The following is a 27,510-nucleotide window of genomic DNA, read 5'->3' as shown; positions in this document are numbered from 1 at the left end:
ACCTAATTTATTATCCTCAAAAGTCAAAATGCTGTTAAACAAATCCAACTTTACAAAAAGGTTTTATTGAAAGGATTGAAAAATATTTGTTTTCAGCAATATTTAAAACAAGTTTCAAAGCATTAACAATATGTAACAATTTTTTCCTCTTAAAAATTTAGTACACTCTGCTTTATACCGTACTACATCAGTTTGTAATAGCTTCTTAAAGTCTAGTAGAGAGAGAGAGAGACTTTGTTGTGTTGGTTTCTTTTTTTAAATAAATCAATTTCCAAGCTTCCATTTTGGCCCTTTGTAGACTGGAAAGGGTTTGTAGGTACAGTGATATTTCCAACCCTTATATGAGAGATACCATTCATAATCAGCAAAACTCTATTTTACCAGTACAGCTGAAACAAGTTCAGTAAGCTACTTTTATTGCCAATATTACCAAGTCTGCATGAGAGCTTTTATCACGTCCAGATGTAGTTAGAACACAACACCCACACTTCAAGCAGTTAAATATGCAAAACCCTTGAGTGCTGATCAAACTTTACTAGCCTGCTTGCGAATTGCTGGTTTGCAGATTAAAGGCCTTGGAAAGGGACTTTGTACAGTTAGGTAATTTGTAACATATTAACACAATTTCTTTTGCCATTTTATGTGAAGCTAGCATAATTATAATCAAAGGTGCTTCTCTAAAGAAAAAGCAAAAGACTAAAGCCATCGTGTGACTTACTTTCCTGTAGTCAGTGACTGTAGCTCTACTAGGCTGAGCAGTGATCCAATAATATCGTTACCAAGCAGGAAAAGTTGTATAAGCAAAACTGCAGAAGCCTCAAAGCCAGTAATTCAATTGCAGTACGTGATAAATTTAAGGACAACTCCAGCAGATCTAATTTAGAGAAAGTAGTTAGGTAAGTTTTGTTTACATTTCATGAACGTGCTCTCTGCAAATTCAAGTTCTGCAATTCAATCAATGAAAGCTTTACTATTATAAAAGCATAAATAAAAAGTGCTGAATATAGCTTTATCTTTACAAAAAAAATTAGATAGATAAGGCTCGTTAATTTTACCTCACCTTTACAAAATGGTTTCCACCTTCCTCGTGTCCCTGGTATTCTGCTTGTTTTTTCATTAAACAGTACATCTTTACAGCCACCATACCCTGTTCCTCCTCTCAATTATTGCATGATTAAATAAAACTATAGTTTCAAAGCAAAAAGTTTGATGATTCCACAGCTCGAAAAGTAAACAGCTATTTAATAACTGAATACCCCACCTAGAAAACCCGTAAGCAGCATCAAAACAGTGATAAAACAATTACTGCAGATTCAAGTGAAAGATCAATCTCAAAAGCTAACCTTGACATTCTTCAAGATATCACCAAATTTTTCAGTTGAGACAAAGTAAACCAACATTCTATTCTACAAAATTTACAAACTGAATTTCTATTAACACCATTTCATTGTGATTTTTCTCATTAACTAAGAGTTTGCTCCTCTCTTCTGGAAAAGTGCTCTCATCCTGATTAATAAAATTAGACAGACTAGGGCAGCATCCAAAATATAAGAGACAGTATTTAAACCATCAGAGCACAGCACGTTAGGCAGAGTTTGGGAAGTAATACATTTCCCACTACCACTTTGGACCACATGTACAACATAAGACAATCATGAAAAGTTATCATTGCTTCTCACTCCACTTTCAAGGAAATCCCACCTTACTCAGTAAGAAATTACTGTTTCCACAGTACAAGGACATAGGCTTAAAGTCAACTGATAATGTCCATTCCTTTAATGGCCAACGCAGCAACAACGTGAATATGCTGAAGTTCGGATAGTATGACCATGAGACTGCACCACAGAGAACATAAATGTAAACATTATACTTGGGTTTGATTTCTTCAGTTAAATTACAGTACAAACCCTTTTTTTTTTTTCCCAAACTAGGTGGTGGTTGTTCTTTTTCATAAAAGCACATACAATAAAATATGTACATAAAGAAGTTAGAAACATTTGAAAGCATCTTAAAAAAGTACATACGAGACTTAGAATATCTTGAGTGTGCTGAAGGCACCATTGTTACTCTGCTGGGAATGTGTCCTCTCATTTATCAGCCTACCAATGCAGCATCCCTTCCTGTATTACTCAGCACCCAGAGCTGGAAAATACCTGTGGAATTTGAGGGCATTCAGGGCCTAGTACAGGACACTGTTGCCTTCAAGACAATAGTGGCATTAGACAATATAGTATTCCAGATTCTTCTTGAATATCTGGAGATTTTTTAAAAAATTATTTTATTTTTTATTACTACTTGTATACAGTCCCTAATGTTACCATTTGTTCCAGAGCATCAAACAAAAATAAGCACGCTGATGTTTCTCACCAACAGGAACTGCAGAGCCACAGATCGCTCAGCTACAAGAGTGGAGATGACCGAAATAACCAACTCAGCCCAAGCTGAATGCTTGTCCATGCTGGTGGGTTGGTGGATATTTACACAGTGATGACAGCCAAGGGTCAAACACTGCTCAGACAAATGGGCATTGTGTGTATGCATGTGTTTGCACATCATATATATATCATATATATATAAATAAATGCGTGGAGTTCTTTTCCCTAGTTCCACCTACTCAAAAAAACATTTTTCATGGACACAAGATAGATATCTATCTTATATAAATTTCTTTTTTCTAGTTTCATCTGTTAGTAACAACATTCCTCATCGGTGTTCCTTCTTCACAGTTTTTGTCACACTTGCAAGTTAGAAGAAAGTATGTTAAGCACTGTCTTGATGGAGAGGTGTTCTGGGCAAGTTGTATTTAAGCTAGAAAAAAAGTAAAGCCCTTCTTTTTTTCAAGTCAATTTCCATAGAGCCTTCAGGTGCATAGAAGTCTTAACAAATGGAATTACATACATACCAAGTTAAACAGACTATTTTAATGCCTCTTTCCTACTGCCACTTTTCTGTTATGTACCTACATACAGCCTACCACATCAGTGGTAAGTTATATGTTACAATCCATCTACAGATGCAGTCAACACCAATCAGAAACAACCCATTTTCAAACCGCTCCTTTAAGGAAAATTCAGACTGGATTACAACAATTGTGACCTCACTTCTTCCATTCTATTCCTGCTGGACAGGAAGTAGCAAAATAATTTCCAACCATCAGCAGATCAGACAGATATAAAGTATACCATTTTATACGTGTCTGAGATGGCAACCACACTTGTTAGCAAAAACTGATAAAACAAAACGAAAACAATCAAGCATATAGAAGGGATACTGCCACTTTCCATTCCCACGAGTCATTAGATGTAGACACTCAAAATTCTTCTTCTTCAACAGCAAAGTTATTTTGCTTCTTCCGAACATTCCAGTGTAAACACTCAGCCAAGCTTTCAAACCAGTCGCTCACAGGATCTCGGAAACAGATCGAAGGAAGGGGATAGCAAGAGGTAGTGATGCTAATACTGCAACAACACAGGAATACCTCAGGTCAGTCAACGGCAACAAATAGCATTTTCATTTCTTCCTCTCTTAGCCCATCTAGCATTCTGTTCAGCAAACTGGGTGAAATCAGAAACCAAGTTTACACGCACATCTAAACAGAGTGTAAGCAAACTTTAAAACCTTTAACAGAAGCAGTGCGGACAATAGTTTTTTTGATACAGTGAGAACCCACTCCATGACATCCTGCATTCCTTTGATGGTCTTCACACACTCAGCACTGAGGCAAGGGAAGGTTTAAGCCACCGCCTTGGCCTTGACATTTCAAGTTTCAGCAATATGCAACGTGATTAAGTAGTCTTGCATCTAACAAAGGACCAAATGCCAAATTTGATGCTTGAAGCCCTACCAGTCTCTTGATCTACTCTACAGATTTTTCAGCCTATGAGGAAACACGAACAATTCAAGACAGTATCAACCAGGAAGAAAAAAATAATCCCAAACAGCAAGACTACCACTGATGTCACACAGGCACCTTAATTCACCTCCCTTTACAATAAGCCACCATATTTTTCACATAGAAATTGCATTCTGCTCACTCAAGACTAATGGCATTGCAAGCAGCCACCACCATTCACTAAGTTAACATGGTTTAAGGCATATGGCATTATTCAAAACCACTGCTTATACACAACACTTGCTAGTTTACATCTTCAACTAAGACCCTCTAGATAAATTTACAGACATTTCTGAAGACTTCCATCTTCCTTGCCAAGTATGCAATGTTTACATGCTTTAGTCTTGCTAATTCATTTGCTTTCAAAGATCTAAAAAAACATCAGAAATTAACCAGCAGTTTTATGCTGTAAGAGACATTAAGCTTCATAAAAACTTGCTTCTTCGCTGCCAGCAGCCCTTTGGACAGTCTAAGCAGAATGAGAGAAGTGCATGAATCAGTACTTTCTACACTTCTAAAGAATTGTTCCAATCTAGAAAGATGTTACCTGTCTCCATGGCATATTTCCTGTCTCTTCCTTCCGTCAAATGAAACCCATGCTGTATTCCTGGCATCCGGGGAGAGCATAATCTGAAAGAGAACAACTGAACTTCAGGTCCCAAACCTATTTTTCTGAGTACAGGATTTACTCTTCAGAAACTTCACAACACAGCTGTCCATAACAACGCTGCAGTAGCATGCCACACAAGTTTCAAACATTTATTTTATGTTTGATATCCACATATATTTCCATATGAAATACATCTCTCTTTTCAACCAGATCATAAACAAGAAAGACCTCCCACTTAGAGCCAGTGCAGGACTTAATCCAGTTACATGCATTGACTTGGCTTCTATTTCAAGGAAAGTTATCAAGTTAAACCAGAAAAACATTTTATTCTTGATAAGTAATAAATGTAAATCTGTCACAGTTAGGAAGTTTTGCCCATACTTAACGTGTATTCCTAATAAGAGGAAAGAAATTATTATAATTGGCCAGTAACACCCTCTGGCACAATAGTAATTGTGGTCTGAGAGCAGTGCCATGAATGAAATTCAACTTATGCTGAAAAACAAGAACACGAAACCCAGCATACATTTCTTAACCCTAATTTTCTAATACACCTAGAGGAGCCCTTATAAGGATATTAATTATTCTTATAAGAAAACAGGAAGGGGTTCTTCCTCACACGTGGGCATTTATTAAAGAATTCACATTAAGTCAATTTTATACTCAAGTTTTACAGGCTTTTTTTTTTCCTACAAGACAGCAAAAATAAACAAAAATAATAAATAATAAACAACAAAAATAATTAGCGAGTCCCAGATATCTCTATTAATTTACTCAAAATATGGAATATTTGTTGTTTTAGCCATGAAAGTTATTTCACTCACATAAATTCTACTGGGTTTACATGCACTTTAGCAAATATAAACTTAGTATTTTCTTTGTCAGAATGCAAACGTGTACTTCAACTTTGCAGAAGTTTACACAATAGAAAGCAATGTGAAGTCTTCTCCTAGTGGGCACATTACTTTAAGCAAGGACCCGTTCTTCAGCCAGACTTGATCTAGCCCAAATGAAAGAACAGCAGTTCCTAACCCCTCCTGTTTTAGTCAGGTTTGCATGGTTATTACATAAGTTTTTAACTTGAAAAGAGAACTAATATAAGCTAACCTTGAGTTCCACTCCAGCAGGAACAACAATAGGTCTGAAAGACAACGAGTGAGGGCAGATTGGGGTGATCATTATTGCAGGAACATTGGGATGAATCATAGAAGCTCCTGCAGCAGCTGCATACGCAGTGCTACCAGTCGGTGTGGAGACAATGACTCCTGTGAAAGAAGCAAAAAGTTCACTTAGTTTAACATTAGAATTGCTGCTGCCATTTTGGAAAAAAAAAATCTAAGAAACACAACTGTTAATGAAAATGAAGCAGAGACTATATCAGCTTGTATTAACCTACAGCTCTTCTGTCAAGCACAGAAGTCAGAAATGTTTCTAATCCCGGGCTGGCATATTTGTCCCATGAGCTCACATAAATTGCATAAAATTCTAAATCTCAAGTTATGCATTTTTGTAACAGAAACATTCATTTGTCTGTAAGAATTACAGGTTAAGAGCTTTTAAGATGAACTTCTGTAATTTATCTTTTAGGAGATTTTAGTCCTTCAACAAATTCCAGATATCTTCTGAGCTATTTCTATTTCTTTTTCTCTAAGGCATTATACGCAAAGAAGCTGCCTCTTGCCTTCATTTGTCCACAAACAGAAAGCTTACCACTGAATACTTCCTTAATAACTTCTGCATTCCACAATGCAAAACCTTGCCTATTCTTTGCAACCTCGTGTTTTCCGTCACCAGTGAACTCAAGCTTGAGATTTGTTTCCATGTGAGAAAAAGCATTCTCTACAAATGAACTGACAAGAAACTTAACTGAAGAAGCAAACTCACCATCTCCTTGCACTGTTGTTATCAGGTGCCCATCTAGAAAGACATCTACATTGGAAAGGTAAGAAGAAGGACCACGATCCACCACAACTTCATTCAGGACCTGCCAGAACATCAAACATCACCACTGCTGACCTGGCAATGGATTAAATGACAAGCAGAAACATGCTTCCCGGATTTTTGAAAAATTAATCCTGATTTAGTACCTGCCAAATTAGACTCTCATTAGACAAATTAGATTTATGATTTTGTTGTCAGCTGAAGGATTTTTATTTATCTAATTACAAGATGTTAAGAATTAAGAGGTTACTAGCAACGTGCAGGGTTTTCCTTTCATCTTATCAAATCTTTAGGGCATCCCAATTCAGAACTGCATATTTATTTTCAAAGTAGAAGTACAATATTAATACAGGAAAGTACAATACTAGCACTTATGGCTGCAGAAAGTAACAAGATGCATCATTTTCCCATTATTAAGCGCACATATTGTGTACTACACCAATATGGATCTGTCCCACACTGCTGGGCTAACATAAAATAATGAAAATGGTAAAGCGATAACGAAACACATTTAAAGCAAATTACAAAACATATTAGCTCTTTTGGTTTTTTCAAACTCTGACCTGATATTGCATAATTTGCTTGCCCACTTCTTTCTCTAGATTTGTAGGCACTACTCCATTTTCTTCTATGCCATTTTGTACTGTCATCTTCTCTCGGTGCTCTTTCACCACTTTCACTTTCAGCCTGCTTCGCAGAACAAGCGCTGCATTGCCTAGAAGTGAAATACAGGAGAAAGTACACAAGAATGATATGCTACTAGAGTAAATAAAACTGTAATGAATAGCCATCTGTACAAATTATCACCCATCTATTCCCTGTGCAGTGCTCCCCATTTCATTTACAAGAGAACTGTCTATATATCCAGGCAAAGCTTAAAACAGATTTTTAGTATTCATGGGCAAAAATCAAGTCAAATTTGGACCTTCCTCTCTCTCATGACAATATAAAAAGAATATTTAAGTTCCACACAGATACAATCAAGATTAGAAAACATTTAGGCCCATGTGATCTTCACTGAGACAAAGGCTTAGCTTAGAGAAAAATAAGTGCATTACAAATACATATTAAAAGAAAACATTCTAGCAATGGGAGAATTTTATATATCTTTTTCAGAAATTTACTTTGGATTTAAATCCATCTCCTATTGAAGGAACAAAATATTTCTTCCATTTTTTCAAGTGTTGCCTGACTCCTCACTCTTCAAGCACTGCACTGCTTCCAGGAACAAGCTACCAAATACTTCATAGCAACACTCTTACTACCACCTTCTGTTACTTGCTTACTCCACACAGGACAAAATTATTTCTTATCCATTTTTCTTTACAAAATAGCATGGGAAGCAGAATTGGAATGGGTCAATGCAATACTTTTGTTAGTTTAGTGTAAGTTTCTCGTGACTATGGGACGACGTAAATGAGTTGGTTAAGAAAATTAACCAGTCTTGGAAAAAGCTACAGAAAATGTAACAAAAGAAACACCACACCTTGTCTCCTTAAATTTACCTTCTATAACCTGAGTGACTTGGGATTGAAAATTCTCAAAATTAAATGGAGTAAGAAATCCAAGGGATCCCAGATGAAAAGCCATAACTGGAGGTACACTACCCTATCAATAAAGAAAAGAATTTAAAAGCTACTGAATAAAAGCAATTCATACTTCAGCTAATTGCCTGTAAATATTTTGACTACTGATGTAACTTCAACTGTTCATAATAAAAACAAATGGTATAATTAAATCAAGCAGCTCATATACACATTATTTTCAGAACGTATAGGGTAAAAATTAGGCTCGATTAAAAGAAGGAATCGACAACAAAGGACAAATGCAGTCCTTGATAACAACAGAAAAATAATCTTCAAGTACTTTAAAAAAGAGAAGAGGCCTTTAAGTCTATCTCCAAAAAAGACCAACCTGGAAGAGCGAAGAAGCATAAAGCAAGGTCCCGTCTCCTCCCAGGCATATGATAAAATCTATCTGATTGGAGATGTCATCATAATCTAGAAGAAACATTGAAACAAGTTCTGAATTACGTTTTATCAAAGGTCAAGTTCCTGATGTAAGCTATGCGCAGCATGCCAACGTTCACTCACAAACATAAAAACTCTGCAAGTAAGGTGTAACAACGGTTTGCAAAAGACAGATTGGTTTCACAAGCTTGATTCAGTACTAAGGAAACATTAAGACAAATAAGCACTATGCCTCAATTTTATTTTGGAGAAGTCATCACCATACCTTCTCTAAAGGTACAAAATTTCTTCTTCACTGGTCCAAAATTATCATCATTAGCTATAGCAGGGTCTTCCAATACTTTTTTTTCTACATACACTATCATGTTGTTCTCCTACAAACAGGTAAGATGAGCTTGTTAACAACCTCTTAAACACCAAAGTATTCAACTCTCTCCATAATTTGCATCAGTTAAAAACACAAATTAAAAAAAACCACGTATTATTTTTACTGACATGATCTGCATCTTTGGGTTGTAGGGTTCTTTTTACTATTGTTTTTAATATACAACATGTGGTTTAATTCTAATCAGAAATTTGCAGCATACATAGGCCATCTGATAAATAAAAATATAAGCTCTGCAACACGAATTACATGACACAGCAAACTTTTCTGTTTACTAAGGGCTTGGAGGTTCAAGTTTTCTGTCCAACGTCTTGCAGTTCAGTACGAAGGAAACAGTTTTGATTTCACCTCCAAGTACTGCTCCTAAGCTCTGAAACAAGTTTTAATGCTTCCAGTGCAATAAAGCTTGTGCTAATGATTTGTTTGCACTATGCAATTCTACGTATTTCATTATTAACAGAATCAGTAACTGAAAATAATTTAGATGTAAGATTTCTCATTACGGTTAATAAAAATTGAATTTACATTCTGTTACCTCGGTAAGATACACACAGAGCTCTTTAAAAGGCTGCAGCAGACTGGCATCACGTATCTTTTTAATAACAAGGACACTCTTGGGAGGTTTGTTCCATGTCAACCGCTGGCTTGCTGGATCCTGAATGTGCCTAGAGAAGGGAACACAATGTAACACAAATATTCAGGATTGTTAGGTTAAAAACATCTTTTTTTATCAGAAAATGTTGCTACAAAGGAAAAACAGAACTATGAAGCACTGAGTAACTGAAAGAAAGGGCAGAGATATACTGCAGTGCCCACAGATTTTCAAAAATATGTTACTACATTTCTCTTTGCATCTTATCACACACACTGCTGACACAATGGAGAGAAGGATGCAATTGTAATGATGCCTCCTCCCCCCATGCAACCAATAAATACATTTCTACTCTAAGATTTTGCCCATTTCTGCATACAGTCACAGCCTTCCCAATACTGCCTGAAGTCTGTAGATGCAGGCACAAGTTGTGCAGTTTTTCTAATAAGAACGAATTCAAAACTACAGGATCACCAGAAAAGGGCAAATATTTTAATTATTAAGATAGAGACATCTGTCCTCAAGGGAACCCTCAACAGCTACAACAAACTGGTACATAGCCTCTATTCTAGGAAGTCTGTAGCAACTCTTATCCTATCCTAAAAACTCATTCAACTTCATGTTGCTCTGTAACACGCTCCGTTGATTTAGGAGCACACAGATATATTCTCCGTCTTCATTTGGACCCGCTGCTGAGCTACACAATTTCACTGTTGTATTTTGCAAACGACAGACACCTCACCCTTTTCCATACGGTGCAGATATAATCCGTAAAGCAAAGTAGATTAGCATACACGCTGAACAAGCCAAATTTAGAGATCTGGATTTAGTACTTCAAGAGTTGAAGTAAAACAGATGATAATAATAGTGGTGGAATAACCTGCTCATTTTACTTGCACAAAAAAAGTAAAACGTTCACATTCTACATAAATACAGCGGAAACTACAGAATAATTAAGTAGCCTCAACTACTAAAATTTGCTGACAAACAGTGCACTCTCTAAAAATCATTAAATAACACAGAAGAGTACATCTGTGCAGTCATACTCAGCATCACATACGCTTCATCTCATTGTATTTTACAGTCAAAGAACCCCAGGATAATGGCAGGGACCTCAATCTACTACCTGAGTTGAGTCTAGTTCCCTGACTCAGTGCAGTTTGAAGATACAATACTTGGCCTCAAATATTGCCCGAAATTTCAGATTATTATGAATTTGTAAGGCTTCTTCTGATTTGACTGATAGCAACACATAAAAATAATTTTAAAAAACAGAAAAAAATACAACATTAAACACATCAATGCAACTTTGTTTACTACTGCCAATCAGCTGCAAAGAAACAGAAGCTGAAGTTTTAGATGCTAATTCCAATACAAAATGTGACTAAAGAAACAAACCTTAGCACAAAAAAACATTTATTTTACAATATTAAATTCCTCAAATCTAAATACTGTTAAAAGGGAAAAAGCACATGCTTAGAAACCACCCCCAAAAACACATCTCAACACAATCAGGCTGCCTTGTAAAGCTGGCAGAGAACTACAGATTGCAGCACCGCTTTTCGCCTAATAAGCCTGGAACTAAGAGACTTTCTTCAAACCAAAAAGACAATCTGCCTACTTCAGCTGTACTCACCAATTCCACGTAGCTCTAATGGAAAAGTTATTCATAACATGCTTTAAGATCTTCATGCCCGTTTCCAGAAGTCAGGCAAACACAACAGCTCCAAAAAAACAAACAGGCTGAGGCCTTTTTTATCAATTCTTAAGAAACTTCTACCTCAAAAAAAGACACCATCCAGCTAAACATTTCAACCAGCCCCAGTAACAAGTTGAGGCTTCACATCTAGAAAATTCACTTCCGAAAATACAGCCTTCAGAAAGGAGCCTTTTCACCACCAGGACTTAAAGAGACACTAAGACCTTGATTAACTGATGCCCACACATAAAAGCTAAGATTTCCTGTTATATTCCCTCCAGTAAAAAGAGTTCAATATTACTTGTGACTGCAGAAAGGCAAAAAACAAAAACAAAAAAAAAACCACGACCAAAAAGGATACAGCTGTTTTTAGAAGCCACAAACCAACCAAAAACCTTCCAAGTAGTAAAAACAGCAATTTATAATTTGGTTTTCAAATAGTCCTTCCCTCTGATGACCTGAGGGTGCCCCTGCCTCCACAGCTGCTCTGAACACTGCACAGTCTCTTCCCTGGCAAGCAGTGCCTACAGCCTCTGTGCTCAACTGATCTTGACGCTACCATTATATATGGTACAAAGCTGGCTCAGCCCACAGGGAGGAGCACGTTCAGCACAGTCAGGTGGGTAGACATGCAGTGCAGGCTGGGTTTGCAGGTGAACTGCTGTACACAAAGTCGCAAACTTCAGAAGAGACAGAAAGGAGGAAGTTCAGGAAATTCCCCAAGTACTGCAGGATTTCTGCCACACCTTTGTAGGAAACATTAAGAGTGTTTTGAGTGAGATCACTATAATTTAGGTAAAGGTTTAAGCGAATAAATATTTAATTCAAATACCTTAAGCGTAACTGAAAGCCAAAACAACAAAACAGAACTTTTTAAAAGGACAAAAATGTTCGCACGCTTGCCGAACAGAAGCCTTATTTCCGCAATAAATTCATCAGCAGAGACTAAAAATAACTTGCCTTGATATTCACACACTGAAAGCATCACAGATCAAATACTAAAATTCAAAGTAGTTCAAAGAGAAGGCTTTCCTCAGATGGGATCACACAGAGCAATTCCTCTCCCTTTTACACATTGTCTGTAACAACGTCTGTCCCTCTGTAGCTGAGAAACAATTTTCTTTATGGAATAAAGAAAATGACACCAATAGCTTCTCTGCATCATAATTAGGATGCTATCTGAGTGTTTGATACATGGAGTTTGCTGTCAGCTGTGTTGGAAAGGCTTTATTATTGTTCCCATTGTTGACCACAATTTAAGAACTGCAGATTATGCAAAATACATTTAAACAAAACTCCAGTGCTTAAAACTATTTGCATGCTCTGCTCTATTTATTTTAAATATGAAATGGTTCATTTTCTTCTTAAAATAGATATGTTGTTCTGAGACAAAACTCCATTAGTTTAGATAGCGAATCACCAGAACATCACATGAATTAATGAAGTTAAAAGGGTATTCATTTTACTGATTGGTGTCTGTTGCCCTGTGAGAAACATTCCAACTGGCACAACAACTATAAAGCATACAGAGAAGTACTGATGATCTCCTCTCACCCCTTTGGGAAAAGGAAACAAGGCTGACGTTTAAGCCCACACCACACTTTTCAGCATGCAGATCAAGGTAATGCATGCATATGATCTAGGCAGCAAATCAATTTTTGCAATGCAGATCCCAGCACAACAATGTTGAGTTGGGATGAGCAGTAGGAAAGCGAGCTTATCTTTCACACGGAATAAGCACAATACCAGTCACTTGACAAGTACTTACATAATCGTTTTAGGATTTTGCAGCATACAGGCCTTTGGTCCAAATGTGGTCACTGGGCATGGTCCATGCAAGGAGCGTGTTCTCCTGAACATAAGAAGAAATTAAATAAATGTGATGGCAAGCTAAGTATGATTAGCCCCCCAAGCACCAAAACCAAACCAAACGTCTTTGAAAGAGCCACATTAGGCAATGAAGGACAAAGTCCATTTCTTAAACTTCTGTTTGTGGTCGACTAGCCAATATAATTTTACACGCATTAGCTCACACATTTCAAAGCTAAATTTTAACTCCTATACCTTCTTCCTTGACAGAGATTTTAGAATTGAAGCCTCACTCCCAGTTCATACCCTCCTGATGTGAGTACACGCTAAACCCAAGCGCTAGGACCAGGTACATGTTTTTCTTGTGTTCATCTGAACTTCACTGTGCACAAAGTAAGCATCACAGCCTCAGATCAAGGCGGTTCTGTCAACCCATGTCAAGCATGTCAAAGTTTTTGTTTAGTCACAACTCTCCTTGACATTACAGACAGAACAGTACATGGGCCTCTCAGGGACACACAAAAAAAACCTGCAGATAAATTCCAAATTATGAAAACAACCTATTTTCAAGGTCTCACCACCGTGAAAAGTAAAAACTCTATGCGGAACGAAAAAAGCAGAAATAATGTTTTTCTAATAACCAAAACCATTTCTTCTATACATTTAAAGTAGCACAGAAATTTACAAACAAGAAACCAATTGCTACTGACTGAATTTACTGAAGTTTGAAAAATAAAATAACTTTTAAACTGCTAAGAAAGACGAGGGCAATACATTCAGCCATTTAAGCAGAGGAGTGCCTCCAAGGTTCATTTAATCCCCTGAAAGGTACAAAGACATCCCAACCTGAGATTAACACCCTTTTTTAACCAAGAGAAAACAATGCAATGAAGCACTGCTCAGGCATTTTTTGGCTTCTATCATTCAGTAGCACGCATGAATTCCATCACATAAAGAAACAGATCCCACAGCAACCTGGTAGAGCACACAGCTTGCCATTTCCAATGGAAGCAGCAGCGTTGGTAACCGAGTACACTCAGCACACCTTGCTTTTATGATACCACTTTTGGATTGCACAGTAACATTACCTCTCCCAGTATATATCAGAAATCCCAGCTTGCTAACAAGGAAGTGTACACTCAGAAAAGTGCACCTTGATCACTCACTAACGAGAGCAAAGGGGCACGTTTCTCAGTAGTCACAATATTTTACAGACAATTTCCTTAAGCGCTGAACTTGAATTAGAAGCTCCAGCAACAGGGGAGAGAAGGAACAAACAGGAAGGTATCAAAATGCATGGCTTTCTAATAGTTTGTAGTTAGTTCTTGAAAATTACGAGAGCCTTAATGCCAATGGTGAAGCAAAGCAGAACTACTATGACACAACCAGGATCTCATTTCCAAGAGATCTCAAAATAAGTTCCAGAGAAAAAAGAAGACAAATCTTTAAGTTTATTTGCTAAATTCCTACATAAATCTAAAAGATAAGTTGACACTGAGCCTTCTTAAAACCATTGCCTCAAATCCTTAACAAAGTTTTTTTTTTTTTTTGAGTACGGAGAAAAATTGTTATTTTTTCATGTATTTCATAACAGCTAATACAATCTTTATCTTTAAAGAGATTAGATCTGAAGAGTCAATTATCCTCAAACTTAAATTCCACCCAGAACACAGGATTGCTCCCAGCTCTAGGATGAGATTATCCGGAGCAAGTCAGAACTGTTCTGCTTTACCCGCCTCCCTCCTCCTGCAGCAAATCTGTGTATGGGAGTAAAACCCACTTGCGTCATGATGAAACAAGTAAATGCTATTAGAGTTATTCCATTAAAATCAAGTGGGAAATATGCCTTTCCTGTGCTTAACTCAATTAACACAGGAACTGGTAATTAACCTATTCCATGCTAGTAATAAATCATTGCTGCTCTGCCTATTATAGTGTATATTGTGCAGTAGCTCAGGCCAGCCTGATGACTCACTTGTAGCACTAAAAAAATCCCACACATCAGATTCCTACTGAAAATCAAAAACAGATGACAGATTAAAAAGTCATAATATTTTTCCCATCTCTAAGAAAATATGTTTGTGCCAGATTCCAATTACGATAATTAACATTCTTTAATGTCCTGTAACAAATACATAAAAGCTTTAACTTTTATACAAATATTTTTTCCAGGCATAGAAGACCGTTACTTAAGCATGTTAAAAGTTTACCTTATATTAAAAGAGAAAAATGAGCACATATGTACATTATTAGAGATTAATGCCTGCAGCAGTACGTGTAAGGGAGAAGTCAAGTCTCTACTTGTGAGAAGTTACAGGTGAAGTGAGGATCATTCAATAACACCCCAGTAACATCACCTGCCACTTTCTGCTCCACTCAAGCCTCTGCCAGTAGCTGCCTTTTTTGTCTCCTTTAAACAGAGATATGTATTTCAGGCCACTGCCACTGTTTAGCTGAACTCCTGTCCTACAAAGAGGCATCAAAGATCCACATCTGACCTTCAAAATATTCTCAGTTCCCTCTGCAAGCTTTAACTAATTTGTATAGATTTCAGTTAAGGTTTTGCTTGCTTTTATTAGGACTTAATCTACGCACTATTCAGTTAACAGAAGGTAAGGTGGTTGAGTGACAGAATTTAAGCTGTTTGTAGTAAAAGTGTGTTCTCTAAGAAGGAGCAGAAATGCACTGGAAATGGTGATCTTTTAGAAAAAGACATTTGTCCATTCGGAGCAGACAGGGATCTGCTTCAGCTTGAGTGCTACACGGCAAACCTGAGAGCAGTCTGCAATTCCGCTAAACGCCCCAGTGACAGCGTCATGCTAATTTGAAGGCAGTCAGTGCACGTACATAGAGGATCTTAACTAAAAAACAACGCTGTAAACAACTGCTCTAACTTCTCATTAAAAAAATAAAAACAAATCCAGCTAGAATACAATACACACAAACTTAAACCACATGGTTTTTTTCCCCCCACACAGGCATACTACAATCTGCAGCCCTAAAGATTTAAGTAGAGCAGGAAAAACACATTTCACAGAAAAGCTTTTATGCAAAGACTTACCTATTGGCTGTGATACATAACATAGTAGCTAGAACAGTATGGTCCTTTGTGAATATTTCCCAAATACAACGTATCAACTGAGCTACTTATGCAAAGCAAGTATTTCCAAGTATTAATCTCTTGAGTGAAAGGCTTTCATTACACCTCCTTTCACCACAAAGCTTCCCTTGGGATCTTCAGGTCTCACCCACATATGCTCTGCCTCGCAACAGCAATCCTGCCAGCAAAGCAGTAACTCTGGGAGAGAATTTCATCTGTTGAGCAACTCCTTCGAGATTCTGCCTGCGCTTCAACCTTGTGTCAGATCACAGTATAAGTAAGGGAAAGTTCTGCTGCGATCAAGACACGCGGTTGCCACAGCACGCCATCCGATATTTGCAGCGGGTCCAAAGATCACAAAATGAAAAGTTCTATCCAAGTTGTCCACATGACTAAGAGTACTGCGAATACGTCAGGAATTTGGCTCCAAGAAAAAGATGGGCGTTCCTCAGCGCTGTGATTAGGTTTGCAAGCACCCACTTATTTGTGCTGCCTCACGATATAACCATAATTCTCACGCAGGCTTTTAACACACAGCACTACAGCTCCAGTTAGAGCATTTATAAGAATTTGCAGGTGTGCCTCTGCTATTTTTTTGAGACTATAAACTCTGCAGTTTTGACAGCTGTACCGTTTTGATTACAGGTCTGTTCTTAGTGTAGCCCCTGCCTTTAACTTTCTGATTTCATGCTGGACTAACAACCTTTTAAAGTGCATTTTAAGGTAACCTTAAAAGCAAGACAATGGCTAGACAGAAACAGAAGCAAAAACTAAGGTCTGGATAACTGAACTTCTTCAATTTTTCTTGAACATGGGAAGAAACAAAAGCCATACCGGAATTCTTTGGTGCTTCCTAGGGCTGGTGAAGCAGACAAGCTCCGTGACTTCGCTCGTCCCCGGCTAGTGCTGCTCCACTCCTCATCATCATGACACGCTGAGCAATGATATGCAGAATCTGAGCTCACATCAGCCTTACTGGTACACAGTTTCTCCCGATTCATCTCCATACTGGAAGTGAAAGAACCTCAGTGAGGGAAAAATTTAATTCCTGTGGAAAAACAGCGGGGAAAAGAGATAGTTAAGGGAGAGAAGAAAAATCTCAGTAGTAGTAAAGTTAATAGAGTTGTTAGGCATGAATTGACACTCTTTGGAAGACACTTCTCAACGAGATCTGGGCAGTTGAGAAGTTCTTCGAGGTCATCACATGACACTGGAAGGAAAAAGAGACCAGAATTACAACTCCAGTGCTCCTAGATTTACAAAAGTCTCCACATAAAACAGTTGAGTGCTATTAGTTCAAGACCACCACACCCCCAGCTACATCCAAAAATATATAAACATATGTTAAAGACTGAAGAGGAAAAAGAGCATTAAATATCTGCTAGGAATGAAGACTCAGAGAAATCTATAAAATCTCCCATTAAGTGATACATATCTCAAAATAAATTAAATTAAGCTTCAAAAGAAAAAAAAAGTCATCATGAAAAAATAATTCAACAGTCTAACTTTAATAAACTTCAGTCCTTCACAGAAATGAGATTAATACCAAGCTGAGAAGAGCCCATTTGTGACAATGTGGAGAGATGGTCCCAACCAAACAAAATGAAACATGATAAGCAGAAAGTATTTCACTTCCCCAATAACCAGCACAAAGAACAGCTGGCAGACAGCAATTCTGCAGCAGTAAAAAGCAACACAACACATAAATACTTTAATAACCACAAAAGTAATAGGAATCCCTTAGTTAAGCTTGCATAATTATGTGAACTAAATAGAAGATTTCTCACAATAAAAATAGAAAGCCACTTTCAGTGTGTAAAGAAACACTAAACTGTGAACAAATGCTATCTCAGATGAAGCCTAAAGGAACAGTACGTTCCTCAAATTACTTCAACTCAGGGAAAAACCTTGGCTCATTAGATATTTGCAGATGTTTTCAGACCAGCTTTTAGCACACTGTAACAGCTTCTCACTGTGTCATGTACAGAACGGATCACGACATCGTTGTAACCATTAAAATAGACTTTGGCTCTGGAGAACACTCAGCTTAATGATATTTGTCTGTAAGGTTAACCCAGAATGAGAAATGCCAACAATTTTACAAGCATTATGCTTCATGGTATCTCAACTTGTAGATAACAAAAGCACCAAAAAAAAAAAACAGTAATTTAGTAGGAACATTGGCTCGTTACTAAATTAGACAGAATAATCACCTAACGGCAGCAAAGCACAGCTTTGCTCTTACTGTAGATTAGGCTTACCCTGAGAGAACATGGCCACCATAGGTGCACTTAGACTCCTCTGTTAATAATTTCTAAGATCCCGCACTTGAAAAAGATATCAGTGTTTAGTTGTGGGTTACTCATCGCTTGGCATTACCAGTGACCATGACTTGGGAAATTCTCCTATCAACACAACTCTGATTTTAATTACCTAATTTCAGAGATTCAGGGTAGACTCAAATGAGCATTTTCTGGTTTTTTTTCTCTCCCCACAGACAAGCAGGATTCTGAATGAACACTTTTCCCAGTCCAATAATGAACTAGATACGAATTTACCATCTGTTTGTAGTACTCGCACTTGTAATGCGCCCATCATTTCAGGCCTATCAATCAACGTACCTAAAAAAAGTCTGGTACCATAATCTGTACTTTTAACCCTAAGGGCTATTCTTTATAGGCAGAAATCAGCACGGCAAACAGATTACTCTTGTGTTTGGTGCATCTGTATCACAGGGACCAAAAAGGCTTCTCAAGCATCTTTACATTCCCAGACTTCCACAGACATTGCCTTCTTTCTGATTAGTAAGGAGTCACAGATCTGACTAAGCCTTCACTGGAATACCATGCTCTTAGCCAATATAAACCAAAACTAGTATATTCATAGTGAGTCAAAGTTAATCCCCTAACTTTCTTAGAAATAGCTAACAAAAATGCTGGAGATAATTCCTCATCCGTGGCATAGATCTCCCCCTCAAGAATAATCTGGATAGGAAAAAAAAAATACACTGGAACTGATGGAAGGTAAAAACAACAACAAAACAAAACAGATGATACCAACAAGGCCTGCAGCTGCTATTTATTACCAAAATCAGTAACCAGGTATTTCCAAAAGAAACCCTGTCTGCACAGAATTAACCTAGAAAATGATACACAATAACTAAGTTTAAGTACATCTTTTATTAACAATCAATACAAGAGTCTCCTCCACTGCTCCAGGAATACTGAGTGAAAACCAGCAGTGAGCAATCTCTCCTCATCTCCTGCCAATCCCCTCCAGCATCTCTCAAAGATACTCACACAGCCTCATCTACCAGCATCTTAGGGATGCCCATGTAGTTCCATATACCTGCAACAAAGTATATGGAAATGGAAAACCTGTGAAAGAAGCTCAAGCAGAGTTAGTTTTTTTTCCAGTAACTGCACAATTGCTGTACACCCATCCTATTTCACGATATCATCCTTAACTAAGAGGTGCAGAGAACAACGATGTATTTCAAAAGCAACAAATGAGGCCTGTTTCCATGTGACTTGGTTTGAAAAATCTTCATCTGACAGATGCTGTCAACAAAGAAAATAAAACTGGAAGTAAGACGTTGCACAGATCTACTCCTACGTGCAGCCTAAGAACTTGATATTCCTCCCATGTAACGCTTTCCAATTCAGAATGTTTTAAACTACAGCTTACACCACGTACTGTTTAATTAACATCCCCTCATAAGACCTTCATTAAATAAGCAGATCTGACATAAGGACAAAACTATCACTGACCAGCTCCCAGGACTGGATCCAAAAACACAAAGCACAAGTCAACAAACTAGCAAAAAGGCTGCTCTGGTCTAAGTCATGCCCCTAATTAAGAAAAACAGAAAAGACTTAGAAGTTCAGCATTCCAGAATGAAAGACAATCGAGAGTTAGCACTTCGATGTTTAAAATTGTCACACACAATAGAAAGTTAAGTCACCCCTCTCTGAGTATCCAGTTGTTTCTTTTTTAATGTAGCATATCCCATCTTCAACTCCTCCGCTGTTACAAATGATCACCAGAACTTCAGAGAGGTTTTTTCAAACCACCTTTAGATGGGTGGAAACCACACCAGAACATCGCAGATGTTTTGCTGCACTCTTAGACTATTACTAAGGCATCACACCCCGGGTCTACTGTAAGAATCCTGGTTATAAAACAAGTCTGAAACAATTTTACTAAGCCTCCATTCAGATGTAATCCACATCCTGTTGGCCAAGAGTTATGTGCACGCATCTTAAAGCATGATCTGCTGTTAGATAACAGGGAATAGCACACAAGCACGCCCTTCCTGATGCAAAGAGCTACACAAGAAATAAGGCTGCAGATCACTAAGAACTTTAAGCCATTTTCTGACGAGCGTTGCTGGTCAGCTATTTAGTAAAGAAGTTCCCCTCAAATGAGCACAGCCCTAAAACATCAGGACAGAGGGTTACGGCAGGGTCCATCCCAACCAAGCACTGCTTTCAGACGACTTCAAGGCTGCAGCAATTCTACCCGTTTCTCAGGGTTGCAGCAGCTGTTGAAAACTCCTAATTCTTTAACATACTATCAACCTTGTGTTACAGCAGGAAAGGACAATGTTGCATCCAAACACTGCACCAGCTGTGCCTCGCTACCCATCCCCTCTCTGCTTAACGGTCTAATTCCGTAGATAAGCTTTTCTAATGACTATGTTTTACTGAGGAAAGAGCTCCAATAGAGCTCTCATGCATACAGCTCTATCTCCGAGGCGCTAACCCTCCCAGCAGCCAGTGAAAGCAGGGAGCGCTGCATGGGGCAGGCAACACTTCCCTCTTTTCAGTTTAGACCTATGTCTGATGAAAAAAATTAACGGCGTTCCATGCCGACATCTAGCTGAGTGAAAATTCAGGGGCGTGTTTTTGATTACGTCCTACCAAAAAAAAAAAAAAAGAAAGAAAAGAAAAAAAGAAAAAAGGCACAGTATGACTATCACGTGTCTCATACCCGGGGAAAACAAGTTCGTTTGTTAACTCTTCCTTTTCGGGAGCATCCACCCGGCAGCGCCGAGGGCAGGATCACCCCGGAGCCCCACACCCACGGCCGCGGCTTCGGGCGCTCGGACAGGAGGGAGCGGATCGCGCGGCGCCGCGTCACGGGCAGCTCGCGGGCCGGGTGAAGTCCTCTCACCTGTTACCTGTTTTCCTTGTGGGGAAACTCTCTCGCCTCCTTACCGCTCGCGTCCACCGCTGGGACGCACCCCCCTCAGCCCGGCCGCGCAACGCCGGGTTCGCAGGAGTTAGCCGAACGCCCGAGGACGGCTTCACGAGAACCTCCGCTGAGGAGAACGGGGCCGGCTCCCGGAGGGATGCGGGCACCGCGGCTGCCGGGCGGCCCGGCCCCGTCACGCAGCCCCGCGGGAGGCCGCGGCCCGCCCGTCCCCGGGGGCTCCCCTCAGCGCGGCCGCCCGCCTCAGCGCCCCGCACTCACCGCCCGCCCGGCTGCTCTCCTGCCCGCTGCTCCCTCAGAGGCCGAGGAGCCGACCGCGGCGGTGGGGGTGGTAGCGGTGGTGGCGGCGGCAACGGCTGCCCCCGAGCACTGAGCGGGGCCGGCGGACCCTGCGCGCCTCCATCGTCCTCTCCCCGCCTCCTCACCAGAGTCGGCCCCGGGGGCGGGGCACCGCGCATGCGCGGCGGCGCGGCCTTCAGGTTGGGTCCCGCCTGCGCGCCCGCGCGCAGCGAGGGTGTCGCCGCGCATGCGCGGTTGGCGAGCGATGTTGCTGTTGTGTGGGGCGGTGAAGGTTTCTAACGCATTTAATTTAATTAACTAAATTTAATTAACTCTGCGGCATTAAGCAAGGCTCGAGGTGTGCCTCGGCCGTCTACGTTTGTAGCTCTACAACCCAGTTGAGGTCCTAATGCCAGCCATTAGCACAGCTCTGTTTCACATGGCATGGAGCCCACAGAGATGGGAGCTTTGGTTTTCTCAGGGCTCTCACTTCTAGTTTTCAAGTATAAAAGTCATATGGAACTAGAATTAGTCCACACTAGAAGGTTGCAACGAAAAGGACATTTGGGTGAATGGCAAGAGCCATGACAAGAAAACAGCTGCAAAAACACCTCAGGGCAGCTTTGGCCAAGGGCCGGTTCCCCTGAGAAGCAATCGCACCTCAAACTAAACCAGAAACTCGAGGCAAAGCTTCACACTGCTGTGTTGCTGTTTTTCTTTTTAATGTATAACACTACTGACTTGTCCAGCAGCCTCCCCTAAGGTGGGGCTTACCCCCCGGCAGCTATCACAGGCACTGCCCTTCCCCGGCCACCTCAGCCCTCTGCTCCGGCTGCTGCTTGCACACATCACTCACACCCATCCAGCACACAGCAGCACTCACGCACTATTACGTTAGTGCTTCTTAGATTGTTGGTTAAACATTCTTTCTGACAAAATCCCTGCTTAAGAGTGCATGTTCCCTTTCGCTGCTGGAAGCACTCAACAAGACACAGAAGCTCTTGGAAAGCAGGAAACCATTTTCCATTCTGCCCTTGATACAGAACCAGATTTTCAGCAATGGAGAACCAAAACAAAAAAACAACATATGATGATTCCAGTATTTGCACAGACCAGCTCCCATCAGCCCAGAGCTGATGACTCTGAAGTCATCAGAACTTGGTCACAAACTTCAACAGGGATCAAATCCATATATATATACACCAAGATAGAAACAATTCTTCAGTTACCTATATATATATATTAATTCTAGATTCTATTTCTACCAATACTACTTTAAAGAGGTTAGACATACACACACACACACACACACAGATGTCTACCACAGCAAACCTACAAAATAAGAACAAATCACGCCCTTTGAGAATGCGGTAATTTGGGATTTTTCTCTCTTTTTTTTGTGCAATGCATGTTTCCAGGAAAGCAGGGAGTCACAGAAGAAGTGATAGTCAGTAAAGGAAGAAGCAAACTTGAAACAAGAGGAAGTAGTCGCTAGATATGGGGAAATACCATAGCACTTTTAAGGAAGTACGCTATTTTGAGTAAAGATGTCTCTTTACTCCTCCTTCCGAAGCATGTAAAGGGCCCAGTATGCAAGGAGTCGATGAAATAATACACAGTTCTATGAAGTCAATAATATCTTAGAGACTCGAAAGTCTTGCAGGTGCTTAAAAGGCATGTTCACACTGCAAAGAGACAACTGGACATGGTGCTAGGAAGGAATACAGCACCAAGTTTCAAGACTCAATACATTTATCTCCAAGGCAGCAGTAAAACATGTTCCACCACACAGGAACCATGCTCGGACACAGTGCCTTTGTCACCTATGCCCGTCCGTACTCAATTACAGACTCCAAAAGCTAACTGAAGAGTGAGTAAATTGGCTTTGGGGGTGAATTTTTCCAAATAAATAAAGATGAAAAGATGAAAGCACTGCTAGAACTGTTCCCCGCAAGAATACATACTGAAATGTTTAACAGATAAAGTAGCAGGTTTTTTTTTCCCCCCTAAGACTAAAATCATGCAGGTGCTCAATATTTTGCAAGAGGCATGAACTCCAGACTTGATGAACACTTATCCTCATTAACCAATGAAGATCAGATAAGAGCGCTAATCAGCTGAGCCTACCCTATTTATAAAAGAGCTACAGTTACAACAGCAGCTCTGAGCTGCCCAGGTTCAGCAGCAACCATGATAGCTCTACTTGCTAATCTGGATGGATATAACACAGAGACTGCTGACATCTCCTCCCTTCCACGCAGACTGAAGTGCCATGAGAAATAGAAGAGTCTTCTGTCACTTGTGAGCATGCTCTCCCTGAGAACACGATCAGAATAGCATAGTTCCCTCTAACGAAGTTGTTCTTACCTCTCAAACCTCATGTGAAATAAAAAATGTACCAAAAATGTTTAAATCCTGATGAAAACAGTGGCGTATGAGTGTGACAAATAAGCAGTTATCAATGGTGCCAAATTACAAAGCCACTGATAGAGAAAGGCACGCCTCAGCTTTGCATTCAGTATTCAGGCTGATTACAAATATCTCCAATAGTTACATAAATGTCTTTATCCTCATTTTAAAGACTGGGAACTAGATTAATTGAATTGCACAAGGGTTGACACATTTGCACCATAGCTGAGATAAGCAATCAGGAATGCTGGCATGTAGCCCCACACTCAATCCACTTGACAATACAGACTGCCTTTGGTAACGCAAGGATAGAACTGAAAGCTGTTGGCAGCCAGTAAAGAAAACTTAGGTAACAGGGAGTGGAGAGATGTAGGAGAAATCTGACATGTGAAGAGTATTGCAAAGGGGAAACACAAAAGGAGAAACTGGCAAACTCTTTGAGTGAGAGTGTGAAAGGTCAACATTTTAGCACTGTTATTGTATACAGATGTTAACTAGAAAAACAAAAAACCATACATGTTTGTTCTAAGTACGCTGGCTCCAGTTAACAAAGACTACTGATTTCTTAAAGCTTTTAAAGACTTTTCAGCCATTTTTAAAAGCATTATTCAGTAGAAAATGGTTTTAAGGAAGTTTAAGGAGAAATTTGATGGTGGAACAAAAGTAATGTGAATACACTTTGGATGGTCTGCTAACCATGTGACACAACTGACCTGGAGGAGTTTGTAGCTAAAGGCAGGCTCTTCTGTGGAGACGAGTTCACAATGGGTTGATTCAACCCACAGCTTTGGGCTTCCCCTGAAATTTCCTACCAGCACTGAGCTGGCACAGTGTTGAGCAACATCCAAAAATGGAGGCTTTTTACTAAGTCTGATCAGTGAAGACAACTGACCCATCCTAATGAGCAATTATTTGGCTTGAATTATACGTGCCATCTGAATTACACCTGGGCTGGAAGTCATCAACACTCTGGAAATTTTAGCTAGGGCAAAGTACTTGATTTTGTCTTCATCACCAGTAAGAACTACCCCAAGCAAAAGATCTCTTCCACCTCCATATTGTTCTCCACATGAAAACAATACAATATAAACAATTACACAAAACAATCTTGTTCTTTATGAAAACAGACACCCAGGACTTACCTCCTATCTCACAGCAGGATATAGAAGAACAACAACTATGGAGAAGGGCTTGGACTACAGCTCGGGGTGTTTCAGGAGGTGCTCCCGTCTCTCCCTGTGTGACTCAATCTGTTTATCTGCCTCCAGAACAAAAACAACTGCTTCCTTCTTTTTCAGCTTCCTCAAGACTGTGATCTCACTGATGAAGATCTGCCTCTCTGCGTGTGCCTGAGAAGCACTCAGTCCATGTATTACTGATGTGTTACCAAGTGTTGCTACTCTAATACAAACATTAAATAAAAAAAAACCACAAAATCTATCACGTTTTACCATTCACAGGAGATCTGGAAAAGGCAAAAAAGCTGCTGCAGCATTAATTTTCAAATTTCAGGCCAAGTCACTAGTTAGATGGGCAGTCCAGGTCTATTCACTTGTCTGCAGGATCCTTCCAAAGTCAACCACCACTTAAATCTTTGCTAAGCTAGATTTTCACATTGATAAAATTAATTCTGCAATTCCAAGAGGTAAGACCAATGGGAACTCTAGGGAAAAATTCCTCTAGGTCTTCCATTAAATACCTTCACCTTGACTGGTGACATCTAAGCGACTGACATTCCTACTTGCATCCAAACCACCAGCTCCTCCAACGTTTAAAATAAGAATACAGGGGAGATATCCTAACTCAGTAACTGGAATATTTCAAGGAAACTGGCTTGTTTGTGTTACCTAAGCTACCTACATAACAGATCCCATCACTACAGCAAACAATTGAAGGATTAGAAGTCCAACTTCATCTACTAGCTGGCTCTTGAAAGTGGGGTGTACTGTTTGTTCTGGGTCCTTTACTTGTCAGGAACTATCCAAGTCAAACAAAGAAGGTAAACACTGTATTGTAATAATGGAAGAACTTGGTTCAAAGCTTTTGTAGCAGCCCAAACTTTGAGAAGAGTGACAAGCAGCAGGAAAGGAACAGATTAAGACGATTCCTCTACATTCAGTTCCTCTTTGTTGTCATGGATTATCAGTCACAATGACATACGGAGACCATTATGCAATTTCAGAATGATTTTAAATAGAAGAGGCAAGACACAAGAAGTGAAACGGCCCAACCCTGTTCTTGTCACTACCAAGGGTCACCTGGTAAAAGCATTACATTGCAACTTTCTCTTGTCTAGGTACCGTAGATACAGGAAATACTATGTTCTTTCTTTTTCAAAAGAGAAGGTAACTGAAAGACTCAAGAGTTGTGTTTAGATTACTACAACAAAACCTGATCACACATTAACTGACCAAAGTAAGCACTAAGTATTCATACAATGCACTGCAAACATGGGCACCCATTACTGCATTACAGCTGATGCTCATGAATTCATTACACGTTAAAACTTAAATTTCTTCTCTGAAAGTCACTATGGACCCAATTTGCATCCTGGTCATTAAGGAACATTTTCTTACAGACCAGGGACACTAGGAACAAAGTTCCAAGGGCTTTGTTAGGTCCATCATCAGCCAAGTTATGCATATCTTCTTACTGTGTATGGCTCTCAAGTCCTTTGAAGCAAGCACTGCTTTGTAGTGGCAGGCTTATCAGACCACTTACAGAGGGCATTCCTTTACTACACACCCATTAAAGGAGAAATGAGAAGAAAGAGTCTCTTGAGCTAAAAGGTTACCTGTCCTCAATGCAACAGAGATGCAGGTGAAATCAGCTTGGTATCCAAAAGCTTCAGTATAAGGTAGGGATTAATTCTGGATAAAAGCCTTACAATGCATCCTTCTGTCGAAAACAGAAATGAAAGCAGACTAGTCTCTGCCAACTGCTGGTTTATTTGCATTAGAATTCTCGACACCCCAGCATTATTAACATTCTTTTCATGTATTCAATTCCCTCCTATTTTGCAGATGCTCAGATAACAGATGCATTCGAAAACCTTCCCATTCCAAACCTTAGTTCTAGCTCTCAGAAAGGCACAGAGAGGTGAAGGTAGCTTTCTCCCTCGCACAAAAGGAAACGCATCTACGAAATATCCCATATTTAAAAACGAAACAAAACAAACAGGTGTGCAGGAAGCAGCGAATACTAAATCACAGTAACTACGAAGGAAGACGCAGTAACAACTGCTCGCTCTTGTAAGTTCAAACGCTGTGCAGGCGGTGCCCCCTGGTGTTCACGAGATGGAGCAAACGTTTTTAACTTTCAAATTGAGCTCAATAAACTCGAGTTTCAAGCACAAAAAGTGAATCGTTCAACTCAGTCCCGCTCCTAACCCAAACTCTGTGAGAGCAGGCTGGCCATCAGACAGACTGAGTGGGTTTTTTTGGGTGTTTTTTCCCCGTTTTCTGCAATTAATTTTAGGTCAGTCCAGTTCAGAACACAGAGAAGGCTGGCTTTGCTATGCTGTTACATGTTGGCTGTAGAGATGGACAGTACAGAATAAATAGTATCATCTCATTATACTTCTAGACAAGAACTAGCACTTTGTAACAGT

The 27,510-nt window shown here is 39.6% G+C and overlaps 1 protein-coding gene across 5 annotated transcripts; it reads right to left on the bottom strand.

The window, feature by feature from the left end:
- NADK (NAD kinase) lies at positions 46-25,228 on the bottom strand. Of its 5 annotated transcripts, none has more exons than XM_021417619.1 (12): positions 25,043-25,228; positions 16,833-17,006; positions 12,858-12,941; positions 9,334-9,463; positions 8,679-8,787; positions 8,358-8,443; positions 7,949-8,051; positions 7,007-7,158; positions 6,387-6,486; positions 5,610-5,767; positions 4,440-4,522; positions 46-3,458 (listed from the first exon to the last, which is right to left on the bottom strand). In XM_021417619.1, exons 2-12 carry the CDS (start codon positions 17,003-17,005, stop codon positions 3,311-3,313), a joined length of 1,326 nt encoding a protein of 441 aa, XP_021273294.1. In that variant the 5' UTR covers position 17,006; positions 25,043-25,228; the 3' UTR covers positions 46-3,310. The 5 variants fall into 5 exon arrangements, with proteins under 5 accessions (XP_021273294.1, XP_021273293.1, XP_021273291.1 ...); XM_021417618.1 differs by having other exon boundaries at positions 16,833-17,046; positions 25,043-25,226; XM_021417616.1 differs by lacking the exon at positions 25,043-25,228 and adding an exon at positions 21,474-21,662.

This window comes from Numida meleagris, chromosome 20 (assembly GCF_002078875.1).
Source record: "Numida meleagris isolate 19003 breed g44 Domestic line chromosome 20, NumMel1.0, whole genome shotgun sequence".
NCBI classification, from domain to species: Eukaryota; Metazoa; Chordata; class Aves; order Galliformes; family Numididae; genus Numida; species Numida meleagris.
The sequence above is the reverse complement of the archived record's forward strand: the minus strand, read 5'-3'. Positions and strand labels throughout refer to the sequence as shown.